This window comes from Symphalangus syndactylus, chromosome 3 (genome assembly GCF_028878055.3).
Source record: "Symphalangus syndactylus isolate Jambi chromosome 3, NHGRI_mSymSyn1-v2.1_pri, whole genome shotgun sequence".
In the NCBI taxonomy this organism is placed as follows: domain Eukaryota; kingdom Metazoa; phylum Chordata; class Mammalia; order Primates; family Hylobatidae; genus Symphalangus; species Symphalangus syndactylus.
The window spans coordinates 60,795,655-60,822,342 of NC_072425.2; the positions used below are offsets into that span (position 1 = coordinate 60,795,655).

At 42.1% G+C, this 26,688-nt stretch overlaps 1 protein-coding gene across 3 annotated transcripts in view; it reads left to right on the forward strand.

The window, feature by feature from the left end:
* Nucleotides 1-329: 329 nt before the first annotated feature.
* FRMD3 (FERM domain containing 3) overlaps nt 330-26,688 on the forward strand; it is a 300,351-nt gene continuing 273,992 nt past the window's right edge. For all 3 annotated transcript variants that reach the window (XR_008656633.2, XM_055272137.2, XM_055272136.2), the window contains exon 1: nt 330-807. Coding sequence is in view for 2 of the 3 variants with exons in the window: in XM_055272137.2 (XP_055128112.1) it covers nt 661-807 (147 nt within the window). In the remaining variant the exon portion in view is untranslated. The remainder of the gene's footprint in view (nt 808-26,688) is intronic.

Sequence of the window (26,688 nt, forward strand, 5' to 3'; positions counted from 1 at the left end):
CACTCGCCCTGGGCCCAACAATCCCTTCCCGAGGCGGAATCCCCCTGGGGGTGTGGGTCAGGATCGCTCTCCGTCCCCTTCCCGCTCCGGGTCCCTGGAGCTGAGCATAGCAGGGCGCTGTCGAGCGCGTTGGGGAGCCGGGGCCGGGACGAGCACGACCTGGAGCCCGAGCGACAGCGGCCAGGGGAGGGAGGAGGCGGTGAGGCTGAGGAAGGCAGTCGGGCCCAGCTTGACGCAGCGGCGGCTGCGACTGAGCAGGCCACCACCAGGGCACCCAGGCCAGCCTCGCCAGCCATCCCTCCGCCTCCTCCTTCAGCTGCTCGGCGCGCGTGGGAGTGAGTGCGTCGCGAGCCCCCCGGGGGTCTCAGGCTCTGGGCATCCTCAGCGAGCGAGCCCGGGCAGAGGGAGGCGCACGAGCGCGCGCGACAGAAGGAGGCGGGGAAAGGAGGGGGCGAGGCGGAGGCGAGCGAACAGAGGGAGGGACCCGCCTGCCGCGCCCCGGCCGCTGGGCATGTGTGTCCGCAGGCGCCCGACGCTGCCTATGTCCCGGGGCTGAGCCGCGCCCAGGTGTCCCGGACAGTGCGTGCGAGCGTGTGTGTCCGCGCAGGCGAGCACAGCACCGGCCCTGAGCCTCCCGCTCGCTCCCCCCGGCCGCGGTGCATGTTCGCCTCCTGCCACTGTGTGCCGAGAGGCAGGAGGACCATGAAAATGATCCACTTTCGGAGCTCCAGCATTAAATCGCTCAGCCAGGAGATGAAATGCACCATCCGGCTGCTGGACGACTCGGAGATCTCCTGCCACATCCAGGTGCGCGTGGAACCGGGCGAGGGCGCGGGGCACACGCCAGGAGCAGGGCGGTGGGCCTTTGCGGTGGGCATGCGAGAACAAGGAACCCACTCCCGGAGGGGATTGGGGGACTGCTAGGAAGCCGGATTTCGATACCTCAATTCTCTGAGGCTGGGGGGCCTTATCCTGGCGTGGGGGGGCATTGTGCTCTGCAAGCGCCAGGCACGCGTTATCCGCGCCCAGTCTCCTTCCCCTCGCGTGCATCCTGCGTGCGCGTCTCACTGCGCCCAGGCTAGGGGCGCGGGGCAGCTGCCTCCGGAGGGACTCTGGCCCCTCTGGGCCCTACTCCGCCAGAAGATGGGAGCTCCGAGGGCTGAGAGGGGCACCTGCATGTCGCCTACTGGTATTTCCTCCCTTCCTCCACGTGGAGAAGGCATGCATCAGCCGGGTTCACTCATTTCTCTCTCCCGCGCCCAGGCTCCGGAGACGCCCTCAGTCCCGGAACCTGCTTTCCGCTCCGTGTCGGTCCCCCTCACCCTCCGCCGGTGGTCTTTAGTTTTCCGCGCGGGGCGGTGGCGAAGTTTCCCCAGAGTGAGAGAGGCCGGGCTGCCCTGGGCGCCAGCCTTGAGGGATGGAGCGCGCGCTGCGTCGGACAGGAGCTACCTCGAAAGGAATGTGTGAAATCTGAGTGTTTCGGAGAAAGGAAAAGGGATTGTGAGGCCAGCAAGTGGGGAGCCCAGCAGGAACCTGGGTCCTGGGAAAAAGAGCCCCGTGGAATCTTGGTGGACATTCACTGTCGCACAAGTTGGAGGAGAAGGCGAGTTGTTTGGGTGAAGGCAGCTTTGCTGGCAGCCTTATCCTCGGGTAGTAAGTGCCTCTGGGCTGTCAGGAGAGCTAGTTTGAGGTGCAAAGGTGTGCGTGTGCGTGTGCATATTTGCGGTGGGTGAGTATATAGGCAGGTGGGAGCCCCTCTTCCAGGACCCCAAAGATGCCCCACTCGGTGCGCACACAATCAGGAAAGGTTGTGTCAGGGCTCAGCACAATAAACTTCTGACTTCTAAATCTATTTAACTATTTATCTCTGGGATTTCCTTTCTCACCTACCCTAGTTGAGTCTTGAGGCTCTGGGAAGGAGCATTTTTTTTTTTTTTTTTTTTTTTTTTTTTTTTTTTTTTTTTTTAGTGAAATACAGGGCACACCACCCATGTCAGTGGGAGGTGAGTGGGGCAGCATCTCCCAGAGTAGGAATCAGCCTCTAGGCTGTGCAAACCATGAAGGAATGAAAGGACTTTCCCTGTTTTATTTTTATTTAATTTTTGTTAGTGGGAGTGTGTGACATGTTGGGGGCAGTTGCAATTAATTTGTAACCTGACAGCCGGACAAGTGTCAAGGTAGGAATGTGATGCCCCATGATCTCCCAAGAAAGTAGGCTCCCACTGAATTTTCTGGAGGAGCTTGAATTTCATTCTAAGCTAAGCAGCACTGCTAAACTTAATAATAAAAGGATTAGCAGGATAGGCAGCGTTTCTACTGCCACAACGGTTGCACAGAAGCATCTGGCATGTACTAATAGTCTTGTGATCCAGAGAGTGTGGACTGTGCACTTTGCTTTAAGTCCTAAAGTGGGTGTACAGGTCCTTTAACCCATAATGAATGTGTAGATGATGGAGGGGCTGTCAGGGAGAGAGGCTGTTGAGTTCTCCTCTGTCTCTCAGCCCTCTTCTGCCCTGTACCACTTGGTGTTGACATTTTTTTCCCTCTTCCTCAGGATGAAGTCTTCCTTAGAATAATAAATATTCCCCAGAGGACATGTATTTGTTGTCTTGTATTTTGAGAAACAATAAATTGTAGCCAGTCTTAACAACAGTTTGAAAAACTCCAGTGCTTATGACCCAATTAGTGCCAAAGAGGTTAAAATGTTATGTTTCAAAATGTTGGCTTGGGCACTGATTTTTAAAAAATTATGATGTTTCATTTTGTGATTTGTCTTTTTCTGCCCTTTCTGCCCCCAAATTGGGATTATTATTTAACCAATTAAAATGAATTAAAATATTTTATTTGGATAACTTTGGACCTCACACTTTCCTAGAGTACTCCAGATCAGGAATTGAAATTGCCCTTCCAGGTATCAGGTTACAAAGACTTCCCATTTGCTTAGAGTGAGAACAAAAGGATAAAAAACCAATGCGAAACAAAACCATGTGGAATCACTGGCACTTGTTCTGGGTGAATCCATCTGTGTTTGCTTCCTTCCTTAGAAGGAAGGAAACTTCTATAGAACTACAAAGTTAAAGGATTGTATATACTATCACAGAATATCACTCTCTCTCCATAGCCCACATCTGCCTGTCTGCGTTAGGAGCTCTCATCCCTGGTGTCTGCCTGGCTCTGGAGCAGGGGTGTCCAATTTTCTGGCTTCCCTGGGCCACATTGGAAGAAGAAGCTTTGTCTTGGGCCACACATAAAATACACTAACACTAACGATAGCTGATGAGCTAAAAAAAAAAATCACAAAAAGTCTCAATGTTTTAAGAAAGTTTATGAATTTCTGTTGGGCCGCATCCAAAGCTGTCCTGGGCCATGGGTTGGATGAGCTTGATCTAGAGGCTCTGCAGGAGGAGCAGGAGCTCTTGGACATGTGTCAGTTGTTCACTCCTGTTCACTACAGGAGTGCTGCCTATGGAGCCCCAAAATAAGTGGGGGAAACTCAAGCCACACATCCTTGGGAGCTCATTAGTCTGTGTTGTCTAGTAGGTAAGCATTCCAGATTGAAAGAAAAATGAGCCACTCAAACAGGTTTCTCTAGCAAGGTGCTGGAGAGTAGCCGCACATGGTAGATGCAAGGGATGATAGAAACCTTCAGGACTATTGCTTGAGACAATGTGAATAGCTCTAGGTGCCATTTCTTGAGCATCTCTCATGAGCCAGCCTTTTCCACTCATTATGTCTGATCTCTACCACCAACCTTTGAGTAGGTATTATTCCCTTCTTTTGGGTAAGAAAACTGAGAAGCTAATAAGTGACTTGTTCAAGGCCACATCTCTAAAAAGAGAACGAGCAGCTGGAATTCAAATCCGGAATTGTCTGGATCCAAAGCTTATGTATGTCTTTGACATATTACCCCATAGTTAAAATAGCCGAAGTTTCAATGAAATTTCCAGACATGGAAAGAGGTAAATCCAAGGTAGGGGAGTTTAAACCAGTGACTGAAGGCCAGTTGGGATTCATGATCTGAATGGACAAAGCGACCCTCTTTGCCAGTTTGCAAACTTAATGTGTCCTGAGTCTTCCAGGGAGGCTGGCATCCCAGAGCTGATTGGAATCCCACAATCCAAATGTCATTGGGAGCCATTTCCACCCCCCAGAAACATGGTATTTGCCTTTAAAGAAACTATATGCATAAATGCTTTGTTAGGTTTGATACACTGTGTCCTTATATTTCAGACAGTAATAGCCCCAAATTATGCCTATGCATCAAAAGATGAACCAAGCCAGAAACTAAGGAAGAATTGCCTGGTTGTGCTCTGATTAGAGGGTGTGATGGTGAAAGGGCATGTGTTTTGTGCCTCTTCAGTGTGCCTTCCACAAGGGGAGAAGGCAGAGCATTCTCCTTGTTACCTCCCCACCCCCTAGGATCTTTGCATTTACCACCACATAGAGGATAGGAAAGAGCTTTTGCAAAATAACAGCTTTTAAATAATCCTTTTCCAAATCATATAATTTTGGTAGCATTTGGCCAATGAAAACTTTCAAACACACAACCTAGTGGTCCAGTCTCAGCTGACTGGTGGACAGTTCCAATAAGAGATGTGGAAGTCACTGGCTCTGTCTCTTTTCACAGGGTCTGGGATGCTGTCCCTTCATGTCATTTGCTTGTGAATGTTCAGGTAGGATGGAAGATAGAGGAATTCCAAATAGACAGGGAGTAAAGGGGAGTTTGGGTTACAAGACAGAGGCCTGGGGAAGGGAAGGAGTTGCCGAATGCTCCTTATTGGGCTTTTCCAATTGAGCCAACCCTTGAATTCTGGATTTTGTAGGAGGATGAGGTTTGACTCTAACCCTTCATTCAGCCTTGCTACTTCAATTAGAGTGAAGTCCTAGCCATCTTCTATCTACTTTTTTTTCTTTAGATACCGGCATTGTTATTCACAACTCTTGCTAATGAACTTGCCATTTTTAATACTGATTTTTTGGGTTACATAGATTTTTGACATTATTCATACTTTGGCAAAGCCTGGTAAATGTGGCTGACATAGTTGGAATTGGCTGAAAATTTGTATTTGTATTTGACTAAAAATCCTAGCATAGTGCTTTGCATACAGTAGGAACACAATAAATATCGATGTAGATTGAATAATTTCCTTTCTAGACTGTTAAATTCACAAGAGTAAGAACATTTTGATGTTCACCGCAGAGTCCCTGATACTTAGAATAGTGCCTACTATTCTATATAGTATAACATGTGCACGTTAAACATCAATTGAATGGATGAGTGCTAACCTTCCCAATATTTAATCTAACTCATTACCTGTCAACATGAAGGTAGCATGCCAGCACTGGATCGGGAATCAGATGTGTGGTTTAGTTATGTTACCAACCAGCTGTGTGATCTTGAGTGAGTCATTTGAGATTTAGAGTCAATTTTCTTTTCTTTTGTAAAACAAAAGAATTTGGTTAGATGGACGCTACAGTTTAAAAAGTCTGTGGTTTTATTATTGACTAGATAAATTACATTTAATGAAGCATTGCTGTTGACAAAGTGGTAGTGTACATATTATCTCATATGAATTTCATTAACTATCCATTGTCTCCATTTTATGGATGTTATTGTGTTACTGAGTATTATCTCAATATTGTATTACTAGATATGGAAAATGAGATTCAGAGAGGTTAGCAATTTGGGTAACCAAGCAAATAAGTGGATCAGAACCCAGGTCCTTTGACTCAAAATCCAGAGCTCTTTCATCTCTGGAGCACTGCCTCTTGGGACTGAATGATTAGGCTGCTTTTGGCTGTGAGTAAAAGAGTAGACAAGTTAAAGTGGCCTAAATAATGACACTTATTATCTTAGCTGGCAAAAAGTCCAGAGGGAAGGCAACTTCAGGGCTGTTCCAAAGCTCTGCCTGGACTCGGTTGCTGCTTCCCATCTTTTCACTCTGGCATCTTCAGTGCATTAACTATGTCTCTATAGTCTCCATGATTATGAGGTGGCTGCAGTAATTTTAGATGTCAGTCAGTCACTACCACATCCACTGTCCAAGAAGAGGTATTTCCTCATGCATTGCCTTTTTATCACAGAGGAACACTTTCCCAGAGTCCCCATCAGTCTTCCCATCAGATTCCATTGGCCTGGATTAGATCATATGCCCATGCCCTAGCTGCAAAATTGTCTAGGAATATATGCGTCTGGCATCTTTCCTCTCTATAATGGGAGGTGGCTTTGCCATTATGGAAGGAATGGAATTATGTGTGTGTGTGTGTGCGTGCACATGTGTGTGGTGGGGAGGAACAGCTGTCGGCTAATCAAGCAGGAGCGTCTTTCAGAATACGTCAAATTGGGTTGCAATTATTGTTACAATAAACCTTTCATGAGAGTTTAGTAAGATGTCATCTCAGCCCTGGCTTTTTTTAGGCAATCTTTGTATGATCAAATTCTAGAACAAGAAAAATTATGAGAGAGTCCTTTGTAGTGTGTGTTGTTAAATATCATTTCCGCCCTTATGGAACTGGCGGGTTCTGGGCAGCTAAAAGGCATCTTGTTAAGAGCAGGCACAGCTCTCTATAGCAGACAAACTTTATGCTTGTTCAAGTGGCATGCTGGCACAAAGTGGTTGAGAGCATATGTTCTGGAGCACTGCTTGCTTGGGTTTGAACCCTGGCTCTGCCATTGACTAGCCAGGTGACTTTGGGGAAATCACTTTTCCTCATTGGGCCTCAGTTTCCTCAGCTATAAAGTGGAAATAATAATAACATAGCCCTCATGGACTTTTTGTAAGGATTAAATAAGGGTTATATGTCAAGTGCTTAGCTTAGTACCTGGCACATAGTGAGAGCTGAAAAAATAGTGACTGTTATCTTAACGCTTTGTGAGACTATATTAGAGGTAATCCTAAGTAGTGGGAAGGCTTTGACTTAGAATCAAATGACTTTAAGCCTAAACTCCATCACTTTCTGATGGTGCAAGACCTTAAGCCAGTCACTGGGCCTCCTGTTCTTCAACTGAAAAATGAGAGTAATAATTCCTAAACTGCCAATCTCCACTGGGTTGTTGAGATGGTTTATGTAAAAGCGTGTTGTAAACATTAAAATATCACCCAAATACAGAGTACTATTCTAATCAATTTAGTTGAAAAAAAAGGATAGCTTCTTATCTGTTGAAATGGGAATGATATTATCATGTGCAAACCGATATCTGTGCTAAATATCAGGCCCCATGATGATCCTGCTGGTGAAATCCAAGCTAGGTCCAGCTGGCAGCCACAGTTTTCTGCTAGTAAGGACAATTCAACACTTTTCTCTACCAAGCTCTTCTGGAACGCCATTCAGAGTCTACTGAAAATCAGACACAAAAGGAATAGAGGAGAGAGGCAGTTTGTTAAATACTGTGGCACAGCTCTGACATTTTTAGACCTAGATTATATGGGCCAGCTCTTTATATTAAGTATATCCTAAAAAAAAAAGTAATGTTATTCCGATGGTCTGCTAAGATCTTATCTCTTGATATTTTCAAAGCAAAGGCAAAATGTATTGACTTCAGGGAGAATACAAAAATATTAGCTGCACATTGTTTGATGGTGTATCAGCTAGAATTCTTTTAACTACATGCAACAAATTCTAATTCAAACTGGCTTTAACATTAAGGACATTTACTGACTCATATATTCAGAAGTCTTGAATTATATATTTAATTCAAGGACTGTGGCTCTGTTTCTCTGGGGTTCCTTTGCCTCTTCTTGCCATTTGGGATGGCTCTATCCTCAGACTGGTAGTGAAATGGTTATAGTAGTGCCAGTTCTCACATTTTCATAGGATACCCTCCAGAGGAAGAGAGAAGCCACTTCCAATTCAGCACCCCAAACTGAAGTGTGCAGTCATTCTGATTGGACCTCCCAGGTTACATGCTCAGCCCTGAAGCAGTGACCCTGACCAGGGGAAGATAATGTGCTGATTAGCTTAAGGTGCAGAGCTTGACCCTGGGACTCAGGGTGGGATCAACTTCCCCTGTGGTGATGTTCTGCCTGGGGAAGAGCAAATACCTAAAATCAGATAGGAGGAAGGGGGAAATGGCTCCTAAAAAGATAACACACAATACCTACTCTGGATGCTTTGTCTAGGGTAGGTGGTTCTCAAAGTGTCGTCTGGGGAATCCTGGAAGTCCCGTGATCATTTCATGGAGTCCATGCTGTTAAAAAAAAACTATTTTCAAAATAATACTAAGATATTGTTTGCCTTTTTGAATAACAGTTTTATTGAGATATAGTTCACATTCCTTGTAGTATGCCCACTTAAGGTATACAATTTTTAATATATTCAGAGAGCAGTGCAGTCATCACCACAATTAATTTTAGAATATTTTCATCATCCCCAAAATGAACCTTTGCCCTTTAGCAGTCATACCTCCATTTCCCTCCAGACCTCCCAGTCCTAGGCAACCACTAATCTACTTCCTGTCTGTATAGATTTGTCTATTCTGGACATTTGATAAAAATGGAATCATAAAATATGTGAACTTTTGTGTCTGGCTTCTTTCACTTAGCACAATGTTTTCAAGGTTTATCCATATTGTAGCATGGGTCAGTACTTCCTTCCTTTTTCTTATTGAATAGTAGTCCTTTGCATAGATATATCACATTTTGTTGATCCATTCATTAGTTGATGAACATTTGGGTTGATGGACATTTTGGCTATTATGAATAATGTTGTTATGAACATTCCTGAAAAAGTTGCTCTCTAGACATGTTTCATTTCTCTTGGGTGTATACCTAGAAGTGAAATTGCTAGTCATATAATAACTCTGTGTTTAATCTTTTGAATAACTGTCGAACAGTTTTTCAAAGTGACTGCACCATTTTACATTCCCACCAGCAGTGTAGCAGGGTTTCAATTTCTTCACATCCTCTCCAATACTTCTTATTATCTATCTGTTTGATTATAACCATCCTAAGTGGGTGTGGAGTGGTATCTCATTGTGGTTTTGATTTGCATTTCTCTGATGGCTAAAGTTGAGCATCTTTTCATGTGTCTATTAGCCATTTGTGTATCTTCTTCAGACAGCTGCCCATTTAGATCCTTTGCCCATTTTAAAATTGGGTTGTCTTTTATTATTAAGTTGTAAGAGTTCTTCATATATTCTGGACACAAACCCTTTATACAATAAGTGATTTGCAAATACTTTTTCCCATTCTGTGGGATATCTTTTACTTTCTTGATGGGGTCAAAAAAGCTTTTAATTTTGATAAAGTGCAATTTATATATAATTTTTGTTGCTTGTATTTGTGATGCCATAGCTAAGAACTATTGCCCAATTCAAGGTAATAAGGACTTATGCCTATGTTTTCATTAAACAGTTTTATAGTTTTAGCTCTTATATTTAGGACTTCGATCCATTTTTAAAATTGATACATAGTTTGCATACCATAAAATTCATCATTTTAAAGTGTACAATTCAGTTGATTTTCATATATTCATAAGACTTTGCAACTACAATCACTCCCTAATTCCAGAACATTTTCATCACCCCAGAATAAATCTGTACCTATTAACAGCTACTCCCATCTTTGATCCATTTTGAGTCAATTTTTGTGTATGGTGTGAGGTAGGGGTCTAACTTTATCCTTTTGCATGTGGATATCCAGTTGTCCCAGCACCATTTGTTGAAAAAACAACTCTTTTCCCCGTTGAATTGTCTTGTCACTCTGATGAGATGTTGTTTCTTTCAGAAGTGTACAGTGGAATTTTCTAGAGGCTACAAGATGTGTGATATTGCAACACATTGAATGAAGAAGCATATGTGAGAATACACCTCTTTGTTGAGTCAGACATTAAAGATATTTGCAAAACAATGCTGCTTTTATCGTTAGTTTATTTTGTAAAATATAGCTATTTTTAAACAAAAATATGTTATTTACATTAATGTATAGTGGGTTTATTGTTATTTTTAAATGAATCAATAATTGAATATTTTAAATAATTCTCTCTCTATATAATATAAACAAAGGTTTTACAGATACTCAGTAGGTAAAGGAGTTTTGAGGCCAACATGCTGAAGAATTGCTGGGTGCAGTGGCTCATGTCTGTAATCCCAGCACTTTGGGAGGCCAAGGTGAGCAGATTGCATGAGCCCAGGAGCTTGAGACCAGCCTGGGCAACATGGTGAAACCCTGTGTTTACAAAAAAATACAAAAGTTAACTGGTCTTGTTGCATGCCTGTAGTCCCAGCTACTTGGGAGGCTGAGGTGGGAGGATTGCTTAAGCTAGGGAGATGGAGGCTGCAGTGAGCTGTGACTGTGCCACTGCACTCCAGCCTGGGTGACAGTGAGACCCTGTCTCAAAAAAAAAAAAAAAAAGCCAGGCACGGTGGCTCACGCCTGTAATCCCAGCACTTTGGGAGGCTGAGGCGGGTGGATCACGAGGTCAGGAGATCGAGACCACGGTGAAACCCCGTCTCTACTAAAAATACAAAAAATTAGCTGGGCGCGGTGGTGGGCGCCTATAGTCCCAGCTACTCGGGAGGCTGAGGCAGGAGAATGGCGTGAACCTGGGAGGCGGAGCTTGCAGTGAGCCGAGATCGCGCCACTGCACTCCAGCCTGGGCGACAGTGAGACTCCGTCTCAAAAAAAAAAAAAAAAACAAAAAAACTGCTGGTTTAGGTGACTGTCCATTTACTGAACTTCCTGAAAAATTAAAAAAAAACAAACCCAAACCTAAGTAAAACAAAATAGAACTTATATGCTTCTTCTTTGCCTCCAAGATCATAAGTTACAAGTACCCCAAGTGATGTAGTGATGTCAATTAAATAAAAAACACTGCATGTTCACAGAAAATATGTATATTATATTTGGAATTCTTAGTAGTAACTATGCACGTGTGTGTGTGTGTGTTTGTGTGTGTGTGTGTGTCTGCGTTTATATTCAAAATATTAAGAGTAGAAGGACAAGGCCAGGCTCTACTGTAATAAGCATTTTCTAATTTCACTTGCTCTCTAACTGAATCCTAACTTTTTAAACTCTAATAATTGCATAAAGCTGTGTCTTGAGACACTTCTTTTGATCATGGAAAATATACAGCTAAACATCAAGTGTTTAAACTGTAAACCATTTGAATCAGGCCCATTAGTCACTTGAATTATTAAGTTGTCACTTCTTTTTCTGAGTAGGCATTTTGGGAAAACAGAAAAATGTTGCAGGAATGGAAATATCAGAATTTATCCCATAAGAATCTGAGATTCACATGGCATAAGTGTTAGGCATTGGGAAGATAACATGGCCCTCTTTTAGTTCTCACTCTGTGATGGAGAATTTCAAGTTGCTCTTCTCATGAAGTAGCAGAGAGCCAGATGTGGAGTCCAGAGGCGGGAAAAATAATGGGGCTAGGGTCAGGAGCCAGTTGGGCAGATTTTGCAGCTGAGGTTTGAACTTGACTCAGTCTCAGAAGAGTTAAGTTCAGCATTGAGCCCTGGGAGAGGTGTGTAAGGGCTTCTCGGTCGGATGTTTCTGTGGATTTTCTGTGCTCTTGTTCAAATGCAGACTCGGATTCAGGAAGTCTTGGGAAGGGCCCTGAAATTTGACATTATTAGCACGCTTCCAGGTGGTGCTTGTGTGGCTGGTCCGTGGACCACATCTGGAATAGTCAGACATCAGTGGAATTTACCTTTCTCCTAATAATATTGTTAAGTTCCTCGAGTGGAGGAGTATGTTCCTTTTGTTCCTTCCTTGATTGTGCCTCACTGGGCGCATTTCTTTCAGTAGATGTTTAATGAGTGTGGGTAAGTGAGTGAATAAATAAAGAAATCCATCCTGGTATGTCTATCATAGGTATAATGAGGTGCTGATTAGACACTGTTGCTGGGTGTGGAATGATTCTGTTTGACTATTTGTTCCAACCAAATCGAGAGATTGTTTTTTCAAACAGGATTTCCCATGGCAAATCTGATGAAGTGTTGCATGTCCATGAGAGCACACGGCACTAGGGTTAGTGACTGCTTTCTCGTCCCTCTGGGCCAGGCTTCCCAGTCTTGCTTTCCTGTACCCTGGACTCCTGGTGGTATTTCTGAAAAGCTCTGGCAATATCTCGGCACAAACAAGTCATTGTGTATAAGCCAGCAGTGCCTGGAAGCCCCTGGAGGCATAGGGACCCCAGCTGTTCTTACTTGCAGAAGTGACTCTGAGGGACAATGACCCTGGAGGGTCATGCAAAATGCATTCCAGTTGTAACTTAAGCTCTGGAGCTGAGCTGTTTGCTTTGTTGATTCTCCCTGAAGGTGCAGGATGGAAAGGAGGGGATCATTTTAGCAAAAAGAAAAAAAAAAGAAGCTTATTCTAAAAAGGAAGAGCATTTGTTTTGATCAAGAAGTTAGGTTTTCAAAAGTAAATTAAAGTTTGCTTGAAACAACATCAATCTTATTCAATAAACATTTGTTAAATATCTCCTATATTCCTAGCACAGAGCTGGAAGTAGAGATACAAAAGAAAATAAAATCAGCCGTCGTCAAGAAGCTCGCAGTCAGTTGGGGGAAGATAGAAAACATAGTGATGCGAGGATGAAATGATGGATGTAGAGACAGGTTAATGCAGGTGGAGGACTAAGAGGAGGCACCAAGATCAGGCTGGAGCATCAGTAAGTATCTCTGATATAGATGAATCTTGATTAATAATTAAAGGACAAGTGGAAGTAAACTCTTTCAGAAGGAGAAAAAGGGCATTACAAGTAAAGTGATCTCTTGCTTGCTTGGTGTAAAACCCTAGGCATGAAACAGGGTGACTGAATCTGGGAGTTAAGGAAAGGAGAATCTGGGATGAGTTCCACATGGTTAGTTTCAATGACTGGGTAATGGTGATGCCTTTCCAGGAGAGACAGGCCTGGTCACATAAATTGTGTGGTCCTGTGCAAAATGAAAATGCAGAGCTCCTTGTTGAAAAATTATTAAGAATTTCAAAGTGGTGATAGCAGACCGTTACGCCAAGTACGGAGTCCTTCTAGGCACAGGTCCCTGAGCAAATTTGCAAGTCACACACCTGTGAAGCTGACACCGAGGAGATAGACTAGAGGAGAAGCAGGTTAGTGGAAGAGAGAATGAGTTCCATTTTGGGTACATTGATTTTGAAGTGCCTGTAGGGCGTCTGAGTGGAGAATTCTCAATAGACAGTTGGATGTAAGGAATGAAAGTTACCAGAGACACAGGTCTGACATAGAGACAGAAGGGAGTTGTTAATGTCCTTGCAAGTGGTGGCAGAAACCATGTGGTATGAATAAAACTTCCATGGCAGGTCTTCCTTTTTTGTCTGTATTTCTGGTTGGGGCAGGCTTGTAGATCAATGAATTGTGAGCTCTGGAATTCTTTCCAATAGTACTTGATCATTTTTCCTTTGTTAGGCAACTCTCACCTGAACCAGAGCTGGTCTCTATTTTCTTCTACAAATGGGGCAGCCAAACCGGGGTTGTCAGTGGAAATGCATTTTTCTGTCCTTAATCATCATGTCCTAGCTTGGACTTGCAAATGAAAAAGACTTCTCTCAGTTTTCAAGTTCTGAGTGTCAAAGCATGTGATTTTCTTTCTAGGGAAGTTGCCCTTTGAGACAGTGTCAGGAGCATTAAGTAGATAATACATTTTAAAATCCTATCAACATGCTACAAAATTAAACATGTTATATGAGGAGCAGCTTTGCAAGTTATGCTGCAATAATTTATCTTTATTTAGTATTTATTTATATCTCAGATATCTCTTATGGCAAATTTTGTTTTGTATATAGTTTTCAGGGGGTTATTGTGAAAATTAAAATAATTCAAGTTCTAAAAAATTGCTCAAACAACAATAATCTATTATTAATAATGTAATGACCTGAATCTTAAATGTACAATAGAGTTTTATCTGAATATATCTATGTTTTATGCTAATGTTTGAAATATGATTATTCTGTAGCAGGGGAAAGCAATTAACATGTTAACAGATCAGGGTATGTCTTATAATCTCTCACCTCAGAAGTATAATTTGTTGCTTTAAAACTCTAGTCCTTGATGCTAAACGTTAATCTGGAAAGTCAAGATTAACCAAACCAAGGTCTTTACACGTAAACTGAGAATTCAAACACAATATTATTTACTAATGAATATAATGATAAAAATCAAGCAGTCTTTAAAAAATCAGCAACTAATTAGCCTTATTAATAGAAGAGAGGACAAACACCTAATTAACTAGTTGGCTAATAATTCCTTCTTGATGTTTCTAGCTAATGTTATTTTTTGGCCAGTCTATACACATATTACTGCCCATTGTTCTGAAAATAATAATGCTAGTCTTTGTCATCTGTACCTTGTGTAGGTGTTGTCTACAATGTTATGATATGTGGAGTATTTATTGGTTCTTTGTTTAGCAGCAACCTTTCTATATACTTATAGTCCTCTTGATATCCTTGAGTATAATAATGATAATATGTATTAATTGATTAAATTGAGATTGATTTAAACAGAGATGTTATAGGTCCAATGTCTCATATTTAGCAAGATTAGGATGGGGTACTGTGTCTTGTATTTTAGATTTGCTCTTATTACACTAAGTACTACCATTATTTTGTTTTTGAATGTTCTTGGTAGTCTAAATGATATAATTTCTTTACACTGACAACTTTTTTAATAGCTCAAGAGAAAAGCCATACACAGATCACACCTCTAGGTAGAAAAAGCACATTGATATCTTGGAACCGTCATCCAAGGACACAGTCTAAATTCTTTCCATGTTTACTTTCTTTTTGTAACCTGTAGCTGAATGTACATCCAAATAAAATTGCAATCAACTTACCATGGTTATATGAGTATTTTGTCATCTAACATAAGTAGATAATTGAAAACTACCTCCCCTTTCCTTTTACATGTTTGGCATGGTACAAATATTGCTTGTAGTTTGAAATTTCAAATTAGCTCCCCAGAAGTTGTAAAAAGAGAAAAAGGAAGGGTGATGCTAATGAAATGTTCTATCTGCCCTTTAAGGTAATTTACCTTGTAGTTTTGAGATTGACTCTGAAAGTCAAAATCTAGCAATGCAGAGCATGGTATTTAGAGGACTTTTAGAAAAATAGGAAAACAATGTATTACTATTATTTTTGCTTAGGCACTAACCACTGCCATGTCAGGCTCTCTCTGTTTTGAAGGCTCAGGCAGAAGAGTAATAAACTCTGTGGAGTAGGGATGGAAAATACACTTCAGGTTATTTTATGCCACCTGAAACCTTATCAAGGATATCTTCACCTCCTGTGTTCCCAAACCTCAGGGGAGAAGTATTTCTGCTGAGGGTCATCCTGACACAAGGGGGCACCTTGAGTGACACCTTTTGCCTCCAAGTTTGGAGACATAGTTTTTCCACCATGTATAGATGGCACTTTCTTGGTTCAGTGCTGATTAAAAGGAAAAAAAGGAGGAAAAGTTATACAGTAATTCAAGGGCAGCTGTGAAGCTGAGTTTGCAGTGCCAGCAGCAGTGTGGTAATTTGAGAATAGCAAATTAGAAGGACAAAGCAGATTTTAATCATATGCCACAGAGAGGAAGGTGGTTTAGGTTTATCTCCAAATTGTACCTCCATTAGAGGAAGGGAAGCTTTTAATGCTATTATCCAATATGTATTGTTAAAGATTACTTTTTTCCTTTCCCCAGCCTTTCTTTAGTGTGTTTACTGGGTTAGAAATGGCAGCCTTTTTTCTCTCTTAGTGTATTGAGCAGTTGCTAAATATAAAATATAAAACATTTTCTTGATGTTATGGGAAATGGAGAGAGAGATAGAGAGGGAGAGATTGTGAGCTTCTAGTCTGAAGACAGAGCTGAAGACTTAAGAAAATATTTTCATCTATCTATCTATCTATCTATCTATCTATCTATCTATCTATCTGTCTGTCTATCTATCTGTTCATCCAACTGTCCATTAATTCATTCATCATTTATCCACTCTTCCACTCACCCACCAACCCACCCATCCACTCCTCCACTCTTCCATCCATTCATCCGTAAATCTATCCATCCATCCATCCATCCATCCATCCATCCATCCATCCATCCTCCATCCATTCACCAAACAAACATTTATTGAATACCTCTGTTGCAGACTGCTGTGAGTAGCAGAGATACAAAAAGACAAATAATAATTAATCCTTGCCAATCTAGTAGAAAAGACAGACAGACATATAAACAGATTCAGCGTAGCACTATTATGATAGAAAAACACTAGGATGTTATTGGAGCTCATAAAGGGGCCAATAGTAGAGCCAGAGTGTGGCTTGGGGGAAGGCATAACCTTTCTTTAACCTCTAGTGGCTGTCCTCCAATGTTACTGCTTTAAAAAATATATCGGGCTGGACGCGGTGGCTCACGCCTGTAATCCCAGCGCTTTGGAAGGCCGAGGCGGGCAGATCACGAGGTCAGGAGATCGAGATCATCCTGGCTAGCACCGTGAAACCCCGTCTCTACTAAAAATACAAAAGATTAGCCGGGCACAGTGGTGGGCGCCTGTAGTCCCAGCTATTCGGGAGGCCGAGGCAGGAGAATGGTGTGAACCCGGGAGGCGGAGCTTGCAGTGAGCCGAGATCGCTCCACTGCACTCCAGCCTAGGCGACAGAGTGAGACTCCGTCTCAAAAAAAAAAAAAAAAAAATATATATATATATATATATATATATATATATATATATATATATATATATATATAAAATTTGTGGTTTATTTCTTTCTCCTTATTTATTTTTATTGTGGTAAAAAATGTGTGTAACAGAATTTACCATGTTAGCCATTAAAAAAAAATCCTTTTCTTTTGCTATGCCTGTGCCTCGCACAGCTCTGGGACAGGCACAGCTGCCTGACTCTCAGCCGCCGAAGGCTTCTCTACGCCCCTGTTCTGGCCACTGCGAGCAGAGGAGCTTGGGGCGGGCAAAGCTTAAGGCGACACCATGTTAGCCATTTTTAAGTGTGCCGTTTAGTGGCATTAAGTAAATCACATTGTTGTCCAACCGTAATAACCTTCCAAAGTTACTACTTATAAAAGAGATATTCTTTGAAATGGATCACTGATATTTTGTCACTCACATTTCAAGTGTGAATAAGAGAATCTTTAAAAACTTTGTTCTTTTTCTTGCAAATGTCTCAGCTAAAATTGTACCTTGCTATAAAATGTGATTTCAAGAGACGTCCCACACCCCCTTCCTTGGTTCCTACTAGACGTTCACCCTCAGCGTGTCTCCTGTATAGATATGCTGGAGCAGCCACTGAGGGGCCCTAATCCAGCCTGGGAAGGGCCAAGAAGATTTTCTGGAGTAGTTGATACCTGAGATGAGCTTTAAGGAAAATGTAGACATTGTCTGGCTAATAAATGGGGAAGTGTGTTGAGAAAAGGTGCAGTTAGGGAAAGAAGGACATTCTAGCAAAGGTCAAGCATAGAGGAAGACATAACATTTATGAGGAACCGAAAGAAATGCATTATACCTTTCTAAATCAAGAAAGAGTTCCTTACTGTGCAGTGAGGAGTTGGCATTACCTGCCCAGACTGTGCAGACAGTGGAGTGGGGGTCAGAGTCTGGAAAACAATGATGGCCACTGTTTATTAGGGAATAATTAAGACAACTCCTCCATTGAGTCATGGTTTGTGACTAGCTTGGCTCACACTTGGGCAAGATTCGTTGGGTGTTTTGTTTCAGACTTTGAATGCCTTAGTGCTTTTTGAAAAGCCCCACCCTGAGGCAAATTGGTGTTTGCCAGTTCTTTTTTTGGGGGGAGGTGGTGTCAGGGTCTCACTTTTTCACCCAGGCTAGAAGGCACTGGCGCCATCATAGCTCACTGCAGCCTTGAATTCCTGGGCTCAAGTGATCCCCCTGCTCCAGCCTCATGAGTAGTTGGGACTACAAGTGGTGCCACTATGCCAGGCTAATTTTCTTTTTAACTTTTATTTGTAGAGAAGGGGTTTTGCTGTGTTGCCCAGGCTGAGTTTGCCAGTTCTTTAGTTAAGGTTTTAAATTTCTATGTGCTGTTGGGATGGTGATAGTTTCACAACTTGTGACCTTCAGTGATGAAGCAAGTCTTTCTTAATATAGGCCAGGAAATTAGGAGACCTTTTCCTTTTTTTTGAGATGGAGTCTTGTTCTTGTCACCCGGACTAGAGTGCAGTGGTGTGATCTCGGCTCACTGCAACCTCCATCTCCCAGGTTCAAGTGATTCTCCTGCCTCAGCCTCCTGAGTAGGTGGGATTACAGGTGCCAACCACCATGCCCGGCTACTTTTTTTTTTTTTTTTTTTTTTTTTTTGTATTTTTAGTAGACACAGGGTTTCACCATGTTGGCCAGGCTGGTCTCAAACTCCTGATCTCAGGTGTGCCACCCACCTCAGCTTCCCAAAGTTCTGGGATTATAGGCGTAAGCCACTGTGCCCAGCCGGAGACCTTTTCAAAGCAACTTACCCCATTAAGCTGTTAGAGTAGTCATGAGCCCAGCTAGAGAGGGTCTGATATAAGCAATTGCAGAAATTCCAGGAAATAAGTATCAAACAGTATTGAAAGGCCTCCTTATGCATAGTAGACCAGTGCTATCTGGTAGAACTTTTGCAGTGGTAACACTGTTCTGTATCTGTGCTGTTCAGTTTGGTAGCCACTAGCCTCATATGGCTATTGAGCCCTTGCAATGTGACTAGTATGACTGAGGAACTGAATTTTCATAGCTATTTAATTTCAACTTATTAAAATTTAAGTTTACATAGTTACACATGCTAGTGGCTACCACACTGGACAGTGCAGCAATAGTCTCTTAATGGTAGCTAACTCTGGAAGCAGAGAGGAATTGAGTAAAGGTGGGGGCAATGCAGGAAAGCTTTGCATTACATACATCTGTGTCATCTGAGCCTTTGGTAAGCATGTGTTACTTTCATAATTTCAAGACCATAAGAGATTTTTCAGCAAATACACATGCCTTTATTTTCAGAGAGAACTTAGAAAGTTGGAAAGGATTTTAGAGTTTTAATCCAATGCCTGCATGTTTCTCAGGGAGCATCTGAAGTCCAGGGAGGGAAGGGATTAGCCTGGTGAGTGACACACAGATTGGGACCCAGGCATCTGGACCCCATTTTCATATTTCCTTTTTTAAATTATACTTTAAGTTCTGGGATACATGTGCAGAACGTGTAGGTTTGTTACATAGGTATACATGTGCCATGGTGGTTTGCTGCACCCATCAACTCATCATCTGCATTAGGTATTTCTCCTAATGCTATCCTTCCCCTTTTCCCCCACCCCCCAACAGGCCCCAGTGTGTGATGTTCCCCTCCCTGTGCCCATATGTTCTCATTGTTCAACTCCCACTTATGAGTGAGCACATGCAGTGTTTGGTTTTCTGTTCGTGTTTTAATTTGCTAAGAATTATGGTTTCCAGCTTCATCCATGTCCCTGAAAAGGACATGAACTCATTCTTTTTTATGGCTGCATAGTATTCCATACTGTATAAGTGCCACATTTTCTTTATCCAGTCTAACATTGATGGGTATTTGGGTTGGTTCCAAGTCTTTGCTATTGTGAATAGTGCTGCAATAAACATATGTGTGCATGTGCCTTTATAGTAGAATGATTTATAATCCTTTGGGTACATACCCAGTAATGGGATTGCTGGGTCAAATGATATTCTAGTTCTAGATCCTTGAGGAATCATTACACTGTCTTCCACAATGGTTGAACTAATTTACACTCACACCAACAGTGCAAAAGCGTTCCTAGTTCTCCACATCCTCTCCAGCATATGTTGTTTCATGACTTTTTAGTGATCGCCATTCTAATTGGCATGAGATGGTATCTCATTGTGGTTTTGATTTGCATTTCTCTAATGACCAGTGATGATGAGCTTTTTTTCATGTTTGTTGGCCGCATAAATGTCTTCTTTTGAGAAGTGTCTGTTCGTATCCCTTGCCCACTTTTTGATGGGGTTGTTTGTTTTTTTCTTGTTATTTGTTTAAGTTCCTTGTAGATTCTGGATATTAGCCCTTTGTCATATGGATAGATTGCAAAAGTTTTCTCCCATTCTGTAGGTTGCCTGTTCACTGTGATGATAGTTCCCTTTGCTATGCAGAAGCGCTTTAGTTTAACTAGATCCCATTTGTCAATTTTGGCTTTTGTTGCCATTGCTTTTGGTGTTTTAGTCATGAAGTCTTTGCCCATGCCTATGTCCTGAATGGTATTGCCTAGGTTTTCTTCTAGGGTTTTTATGGTTTTAGGTCTTACATTTAAATCTTTAATCCATTTTGAGTTAATTTTTGTATAAGGTGTAAGGAAGGGGTCCAGTTTCAGGTTTCTGCATATGGCTAGCCAGTTTTCCCAACATCATTTATTAAATAGGGAATCCTTTCCCTGTTGCTTGTTTTTGTCAGGTTTGTCAAAGATCAGATGGTTGTAGATGTGTGGTGTTATTTCTGAGGCCTCTGTTCTGTTCCATTGGTCTATATGTCTGTTTTGGTACCAGTACCGTGCTGTTTTGGTTACTGTAGGCTGGTAGTATAGTTTGAAGTCAGGTAGCGTGATGCCTCCAGCTTTGTTCTTTTTGCTTAGAATTGTCTTGACTATACAGGCTCTTTCTCTGGTTCCACATGAAATTTAAAGTAGCTTTTTCTAATTCTGTGAAGAAAGTCAATGGTAGCTTGATGGGAGTAGCATTGAATCTATAAATTACTTTGGGCAGTATAGCCATTATTACGATATTGATTCTTCCTATCCATGAGCATGGAATGTTTTTCCATTTGTTTGTGTCCTCTCATTTCCTTGAGTAGTGGTTTGTAGTTCTCCTTCAAGAGGTCCTTCACATTCCTTATAAGTTGTATTCCTAGGTATGTTATTTTCTTTGTAGCAATTGTGAATGGGAGTTTGCTCATGATTTGGCTCTCAGTTTGTCTATTATTGGTGTATAGGAATGCTTGTGAGCTTTGCACATTGATTTTGTATGCTGAGACTTTGTTGAAGTTGCTTATCAGCTTAAGGAGTTTTTGGGCTGAGATGATGGGGTTTTCTAAGTGTACAATCATGTCATCTTCAAACAGAGATAATTTCACTTCCTCTTTTCCGATTCGAACATGTTTTATTTCTTTCTCTTGCCTGATTGCCCTGGCCAGAACTTCCAATACTATGTCAAATAGGAGTGGTGAAAGAGGGCGTCCTTGTCTTGGGCAGGTTTTCAAATAGAATGCTTCCAGCTTTTGCCCATTCAGTGTGATATTGGCTTTGTGTTTGTCATAAATAATAGCTCTGATTATTTTGAGATATGTTCCATCAATACCTAGTTTATTCAGTGTTTCTAGCATGGAGGGGTGTTGAATTTTATCAAAGACCTTTTCTGCATCTATTGAGAGAATCATGTAGTTTTTGTCATTGGTTCTGTTTATGTGATGGATTATGTTTATTGATTTGCATATGTTGAATCAGCGTTGCATCCCAGGGATGAAGCTGACTTGATCATGGTGGATAAGCTTTTCGATGTGCTGCTGGATTCGATTTGCCAGTATTTTATTGAGGATTTTCACATCAATGTTCATAAGGGATATTGGCCTGAAATTTTCTTTCTTTGTCGTGCCTCTGCCAGGTTTTAGTGTAAGGATGATGCTGGCCTCATATATTGAGTTAGGGATGAGTCCCTCTTTTTCTATTGCTTGGAATAGTTTTAGGAGGAATGGTACCGGGTGCTTTTTGTACCTCTGGTAGAATTCGGCTGTGAATCCATCGGTCCTGGGTTGGTTTTTTTTTTTTTTTTGATTGGTAGGCTATTAGTTACTGCCTCAATTTCAGAACTTGTTATTGGTCTATTCAGGGATTCGACTTCTTCCTGGTTTAGCCTTGGGAGGGTGTATGTGTCCAGGAATTTGTCCATTTCTTCTAGATTTTCTAGTTTATTTGCATAGTGGTGTTTATAGTATTCTCTGATAGTAGTTTGTATTTCTGTGGGATCAGTGGTGATCTCCCCTATATCATTTTTTATTGTGTCTATTTGACTCTTCTCTCTTTTCTTCTTTATTAGCCTGGCTAGTGGTCTATCTATTTTGTTGATCTTTCCAAAAAACCAGCTCCTGGATTCATTGATTTTTTTGAAGGGTTTTTCATGTCTCTATCTCCTTCAGTTCTGCTCTAATTTTAGTTATTTCTTGTCTTCTGCTAGCTTTTGAATTTGTTTGCCCTTGCTTCTCTAGTTCTTTTAATTGTGATGTTAGGGTGTCAATTTTAGATCTTTCCCACTTTCTCCTGTGGGCATTTAGTGCCCTAAATTTCCCTCTAAACAGTGCTTTAGCTGTATCCCAGAGATTCTGGTACATTATGTCTGTTCTCATTGGTTTCAAAGAACTTATTTATTTCTACCTTAATTTCATTATTTACCCAGTAGAAATTCAGGAGCAGGTTGTTCAGTTCCCATGTAGTTGTGCAGTTTTGATTGAGTTTCTTAATCCTGAGTTCTAATTTGATTGTACTGTGGTCTGAGAAAGTGTTTGTTATGATTTCCATTCTTTTTCATTTGCTGAGGAGTGTTTTACTTCCAATTATGTGGTTGATTTTAGAATAAGTGCTATGTGGTGCTGAGAAGAATGTATATTCTGTTGTTTTGGGGTGGAGAGTTCTGAAGATGTCTATTAGGTTCACTTGGTCCAAAGCTGAGTTCAAGTCCTGAATATCCTTGTTAATTTTCTGTCTCGTTGAACTGTTGAATATTGACAGCATGGTGTTAAAGTCTCCCACTATTATTGTGTGGGAGTCTAAGTCTCTTTATAGGTCTCTAAGAACTTGCTTTATGAATCTGGGTGCTCCTGTATTGGGTGCATATATATTTAGGATAGTTAACTCTTCTTGTTGCATTGATCCCTTTACCATTATGTAATGCCCTTCTTTGTCTTTTTTGATCTTTGTTGGTTTAAAGTCTGTTTTATTAGAGACTAGGATTGCAACCCCTGCTTTTTTTTTTTTTTTTTCTATTTGCTTGGTAAATCTTCCTCCATCCCTTTATTTTGAGCCTATATGTGTCTTTGCACATAAGATGGGTCTCCTGAATACAACACACTGATGGGTCGTGACTCTATCCAGATTTGCCAGTCTGTGTCTTTTAATTGGGGCATTTAGCTCATTTACGTTTAAGGTTTATATTGTTATGTGTGAATTTGATGCTGTCATTATGATGCTAGCTGGTTATTTTGCCCATTAGTTGTTGCAGTTTCTTCATAGTATCAATGGTCTTTACATTTTGGTTTGTTTTTGTAGTGGCTGGTATCGGTTTTTCCTTCCCATAGTTAGTGCTTCCTTCAGGAGCTCTTATAAGGCAGGCCTGGGGGTGACAAAATCCTTCAGCATTTGTTGCCTGTAAAGGATTTTATTTCTCCTTCACTTATGAAGCTTAGTTTGGCTGGATATGAAATTCTGGGTTGAAAATTCTTTTCTTTAAGAATGTTGAATATTGGCCCCCACTCTCTTCTGGCTTGTGGGGTTTCTGCCAATAAATCCACTGTTAGTCTGATGGGCTTCCCTTTGTGGGTAACCCGACTTTTCTCTCTGGCTGCCCTTAACATTTTTTCCTTTATTTCAACCTTGGTGAATCTGACAATTATGTGTCTTGGGGTTGCTCTTATTAAGGAGTATCTTTGTGCCATTCTCTGTATTTCCTGAATTTGAATGTTGGCCTGTCTTGCTAGGTTGGGGAAGTTCTCCTGGATAATATCCTGAAGAGTGTTTTCTAATTTGGTTCCATTCTCCCATCACTTTCAGGTACATCAATCAAACATAGGTTGGTCTTTTCACATAGCCCCATATTTCTTGGAGGCTTTGTTTATTCCTTTTCATTCTTTTTTGTTTAATCTTGTCTTCATGCTTTATTTCATTAAATTGATCTTCAATCTCCGATATCCTTTTTTCCACTTGATTGATTCACCTATTGATTCTCCTGTATGCTTCACGAAGCTTTCATGCTGTGTTTTTCAGCTCCATCAGGTCATTTATGTTATTCTCTAAACTTGTTATTCTAGTTAGCAATTCTTCTAACCTTTTATCAACGTTCTTAGCTTCCTTGCATTGGGTTAGAACATGCTCTTTTAGCTCGGAGGAGTTTGTTATTACTCACCACCTTCTGAAGCCTACTTCTGTCAATTTGTCAAACTCATTCTCCATCCAGTTTTTTGCCCTTGCTGGTGAGGCGTTGTGATCCTTTTTGAGGAGAAGAGATATTCTGATTTTTGGAACTTTCAGCCTTTTTGCGCTGTTTTTTCCTCTTCTTTGTGGATTTATCTACCTTTGGTCTTTGCTTCTGGTGACCTTTGGATGGAGTTTTTGCGTGGTCAGCCTTTTTGTTGATGTTGATGCTATTGCTTTCTGTTTGTTAGTTTTCCTTCTAACAGTCATGGCTCTCTTCTGCAGGTCTGCTGGAGTTTGTTGGGGATCCTCTCTAGACCCCGTTTGCCTGGGTATCACCAGTGGTGGCTGCAGAACAGCAAAGATTGTTGCTTGCTCCTTCCTCTGGAAGCTTTGTCTTAGAGGGGCATCTGCCAGACGCCAGCCAGAACTCTCCTGTGTGGGGTGTCTCTCAACCCTTGCTGGGGGGAGTCTCCCCATCGGTAGGCACGGGGGTCAGGGACCTACTTGAGGAGGCAGTCTGTCCCTTAGCAGAGCTTGAGCACTGTGCTGGGAGATCCCTGCTGTCTTCAGAGCTGGCAGGCTGGGACGTTTAAGTCTGCTGAAGCTGCGCCCACAACCACCCCTTCCCCAGGGTGCTCTGTCCCAGGGAGATGAGAGTTTTAGATATAACCCCCTGACTGGAGCTGCTGCCTTTCTTTCAGAGTTGGCCTGCCCAGAGATGAGGAATCTAAAGAGGCAGTCTAGCTACAGCAGCTTTGCTGAGCTTCGGTGGGCTCTGTCCAGTTCAAATTTTCCAGCGGCTTTGTTTACACTGTGAGGGGAAAATTGCCTAGTCAAGCCTCATTAATGGTGGACGCCCCTCTCCCCACCAAGCTCAAGCATTCCAGGTCAACTTCAGACTGCTGTGCTGGCAGCGAGAATTTCAAGCCAGTAGATCTTAGCTTGCTGGGCTCCAGGGGGGTGGGATCTGCTGAGCAAGACCAGTTGGCTCCCTGGCTTCAGCCCCCTTTCCAGGGGAGTGAATGGTTCTGTCTTGTTGGTGCTCCAGGCGCCACTAGAGTATGAAAACAAACTCCTGCAGCTAGCTCGGTGTCTGCCCAAATGGCTGCCCAGTTTTGTGCTTGAAACCCAGGGCCCTTGTGGTATAGGCACCCAAGGGAATCTCCTGGTCTGCAGGTTGTGAAGACCACGGGAAAAGTGTAGTATCTGGGCCAGAATGCACCATTCTTCAAGGCATAGTCCCTCAGGGCTTCCCTTGGCTAGGGGAGGGAGTTCCCCGACCCCTTGGGTTTTCCGGATGAGGTGATGCCTCACCCTGCTTCTGCTCACCTTCTGTGGGCTGCACCCACTGTCTAACCAGTTCCAATGAGATGGACTGCGTACCTCAGTTGGAAATGCAGAAATCACCCACCTTCTGTATTGGTCTCACTGGGAGCTGCAGACTGGAGCTGTTCCTATTCAGCCCTCTTGCCTGGGAATCACATTTTCATATTTCTTTCTACTTCATGATAAGGCATTATTATATGACTTTGGCTAATGTTGTAATGCTTTCTCTTTGTATGAAGAAATAAAGGACATATAATGATTAAGCAAAAGGGAGTTAACTCTTCAAACTTGTAGTTATTGATAAGTTAACCATACCTCTCAATCAGCAGTTTCTCTTTTTCATTTATTTTGAAGATAAAATCTCTTCTTTGATAATAATTATAAACATAATAAAAATCAAATAATACAAAAGGTAATCCAGTGAAAAGTAAATCATCTTCCTACATCTGACCCTAGTCGTGCTCCTCAGAGGTTAGTACTCTCTGCAGATATTTTGGGTGGAACCTTCCAGAATTTCCTTTTTCCTTCCAGAAAACAATATTGGCCATCAGTTAGTAGGAAGTAATACTAATTCCATTGAGGTGTAGTTTTGTGTGGCCAAATGACCTGGAGAAATGCTTTGTAGGGCTAGGTTGGCTCACACTTCCAGATCTAGAGGTAAGATCTGTTGGGTTTTTGTCTCAGGCTCTGAATGCCTCTATGAATGTGGGAGCCCACTTGATATTTATGTTTCTCTATGTTTCTCTAAGCACCCTTATTCTCTCTGGTGGGCTTGTATTTGCGACAGATGGTTCATAGTCACTTCTGGTTTTTGGGGAGTGTCTTTACTGCCTCTTTCATCGTGTCATTTTATTTCCCTGCTTCACAGTGTGACTGGGATCCATGAAGAATCTTCTGTGTGCTCCCCTTTCTCTGCTCACTTCCGTGTCTTGCAGACTTAGGATGTCTTCAAAGTGGACCTTTCCTCCCAAAGGCCCTGTTTAAAATTCCACTGTCTCAGTGATGTGTGAAGAACAGTCAGAGATGCTGAAAGACACCTGAAGTGTAAGATTCCTCCCAGGAAATAGTGACTTTCTCAGAACCCAGGGGACTCCAGAGAGTAGGGATAAGGGGAAGGGAGTGCTGGCCTTCAAGAAGAGGTGAGCAGAAGGGAAGGGCTGGAGATTTGTTTGCTCAGGTGGTACATGAGCGTGACATGCAGCCAAGCGGGCTAGGGGTATATGCTACCACAGTATTCCCTACGGTCATTTCTGCAGATGG